This window comes from Tachysurus fulvidraco, chromosome 17 (assembly GCF_022655615.1).
Source record: "Tachysurus fulvidraco isolate hzauxx_2018 chromosome 17, HZAU_PFXX_2.0, whole genome shotgun sequence".
NCBI classification, from domain to species: Eukaryota; Metazoa; Chordata; class Actinopteri; order Siluriformes; family Bagridae; genus Tachysurus; species Tachysurus fulvidraco.
The window spans coordinates 24,274,970-24,277,469 of NC_062534.1; the positions used below are offsets into that span (position 1 = coordinate 24,274,970).

The window sequence follows — 2,500 nt, forward strand, 5'->3', positions numbered from 1 at the left end:
CGTCGATTCGTAGGACAGCTTCAATGCTTCAATGATGATGTGTTTGTCAATATATGGTTGATTTTGAAATTGTTATATTTGTTCTCATCAATGGTGTGTGTGTGTGTATATGTGTGTGTGTGTGTGTGTGTGTGATAGGAGCGGATGCCTCTGGCTGTTGTGGGCAGCAACGTAGTGGTGGAAGTGAACGGCAGGAAGGTCAGAGGGCGCCAGTACCCCTGGGGTGTGGCAGAAGGTATGTTCCTCCACATCACGACGGTTATAAATGTAATCAGGACCGTACCACTTTTACAGAAATTTAGGGGGGTGCAGTAGTGCTAATGAAGCACGTGTATAGTGTAAGTACAATACTGAACCACGATCCCCTCATTCAGAGTCCCAACAGAAGGACTCTATGAAGGGAGACACAGGTGCACACTGGGTATTGTAGTCCAGTTCTACCTAATGACCAATCCCAAACTGTCAGCCCTGTTGCATCACACACCACAAATGACTTTGGTGTCATGTTGATTGTTGTGTTTTTTTTTCCATGTCTACAAATTCCTTGTTTTTCCAAAGATAATTTTTTTTTTTTTTTGAACCGTACTTCAACGTGGTGGCGGTGAGTGTTTCTTTTTACCCTTTCTTCTTTTCCTCGGCCGTTCACGTCTCGTTCTTTCTTTTTTCTCTTTTTTTCTTTCTGTCTGTTCTTTTCCATGACTGACAGAGGGCATTTTTGGTAAACATCATTTCTCATGTTTATGCTCCTCCCCCTCTCCGACGTCCCCTAAGCCCCCCCCCTGCCTTTACGTTCACCCTTCTATGTTGCTCTGACCGTCCTCATGGTTTAAGGTCGTGCTTCTACCGAGCATCATGTGGAAACCTATAAACACTGGCTGGTAGAAACAGAGCAACATCGCTCTCTAACTCATGTTTATAGGTTCCTAATTATTTCCCATGTACTCAAAGAAAACCCCAGAAGTGCATGCTTCCCATCATTTGATTCCAACCTCCATGTTTTTTTGTCTTATAAGGATCTATTTCTGTGTGGGGTCACAATGAGCAGTAACGGGGTGGGCGACGTGACAGAAATATTACTACTCTTAATATTTACACAATATACTGTAGGTGCGTCACATTAATTAGATCTTTAAAAAAAAGTTTGTTTCATGTGACGGGGCACGGTGGCTTAGTGGTTAGCACGTTCGCCTCACACCTCCAGGGTTGGGGGTTCGATTCCCACCTCCGCCTTGTGTGTGTGGAGTTTGCATGTTCTCCCTGTGCCTCGGGGGTTTCCTCCGGGTACTCCGGTTTCCTCCCGCGGTCCAAAGACATGCATGGTAGGTTGATTGGCATCTCTGGAAAATTGTCTGTAGTGTGTGAGTGTGTGAGTGAATGTGTGAGTGAATGAGAGTGTGTGTGTGCCCTGTGAAGGGTTGGCACTCCGTCCAGGGTGTATCCTGCCTCGATGCCCGATGACGCCTGAGATAGGCACAGGCTCCCCGTGACCCGAGGTAGCTCGGATAAAAGTGGTAGAAAGTGAATGAATGAATGAATGAATGAATGAATGGTTCATGTGACCAGAAACATATGAACATGTGGGGTTCCTCAGGGTTCTCTGGTTTCCTTCCACCTTGCAAAAACATGTTGAATTGGCTTGACATGTTGCTCCTGGCTGTAGATATCTGTGGTCGTGGTGCCCTGTGATCTACTGGCATCCGATCTGGGTTCGACCCCAGGTTTACTGCCTCCTTTAACTAGGAGAAAACCCTGAAATGTTTGTTTCTTTGTTTCGAACTCACAGATAAAGCTCTATAAAAATCCTGATGTACTGTCAGAATCTCCTAAAGAAGAGAAAGGCGATAACTTGTCCCGGGTTTAATTATAGCGTGATATCAGAAAAACCATGCGGTCATTTATAGAGCCAGGATTTTGGTTCCATAATTAATTAAGCTGTGGAAGCTCAACGGTGAAGGTCCTGTGGAAAAATGTGCTCAGGTTCGGTGCCTCGCTCAAGGGCACCTCAGTCGTGGCCGGCCCGAGACCCGAACCCACAACCTTAGGGTTAGGAGTCAGACTCTCTAACCATTAGGCCACAACTTCCCCTTCAATGAATGGGAATTAAACATAAAACCGTGGCATTGGTGTAAAACTGAATATATAATGTTCCTGTGTTTATTCCCTTCCTGACTTCAGGTTTAGAAGCCCTGTGACCCCTCTTAGTAGAAATACAAATCCCATAATCCCTCATGGCTCTTTGACCCCTCCCCCCTGACCCTTCTCCATCAGTTGGGCTGTTTTTTTCCCTCTGCTTTTCATTACCACACCATGTAACCCCACCTCCCACCCGTCATTCCTAGAGTTAGTAGCCAATCAGGGTCTCAGGTTTTGCTGCAGGACAGAGTTTGAGCTTCAAAACCCCACCCTTCCTCAGGCTCGGACACAGGTAGGTGGTTGTAGTGGATAATCGACACCTCGGGCGTCATGGGTAAGACATTGCTCGTTCCTCATAGACTCTGGA

At 46.2% G+C, this 2,500-nt stretch overlaps 1 protein-coding gene across 4 annotated transcripts in view; it reads left to right on the top strand.

Moving 5' to 3' along the window:
* LOC113651489 (septin-7-like) overlaps positions 1-2,500 on the top strand; it is a 38,605-nt gene that overhangs the window by 25,452 nt on the left and 10,653 nt on the right. For 2 of the 4 annotated variants that reach the window (XM_047802344.1, XM_047802343.1), the window contains exons 8-9: positions 139-235; positions 707-718. In XM_047802344.1, the coding sequence (XP_047658300.1) occupies positions 139-235; positions 707-718 (109 nt within the window). The remainder of the gene's footprint in view (positions 1-138; positions 236-706; positions 719-2,500) is intronic. The other 2 variants (XM_047802345.1, XM_047802346.1) reach the window with 1 other exon arrangement.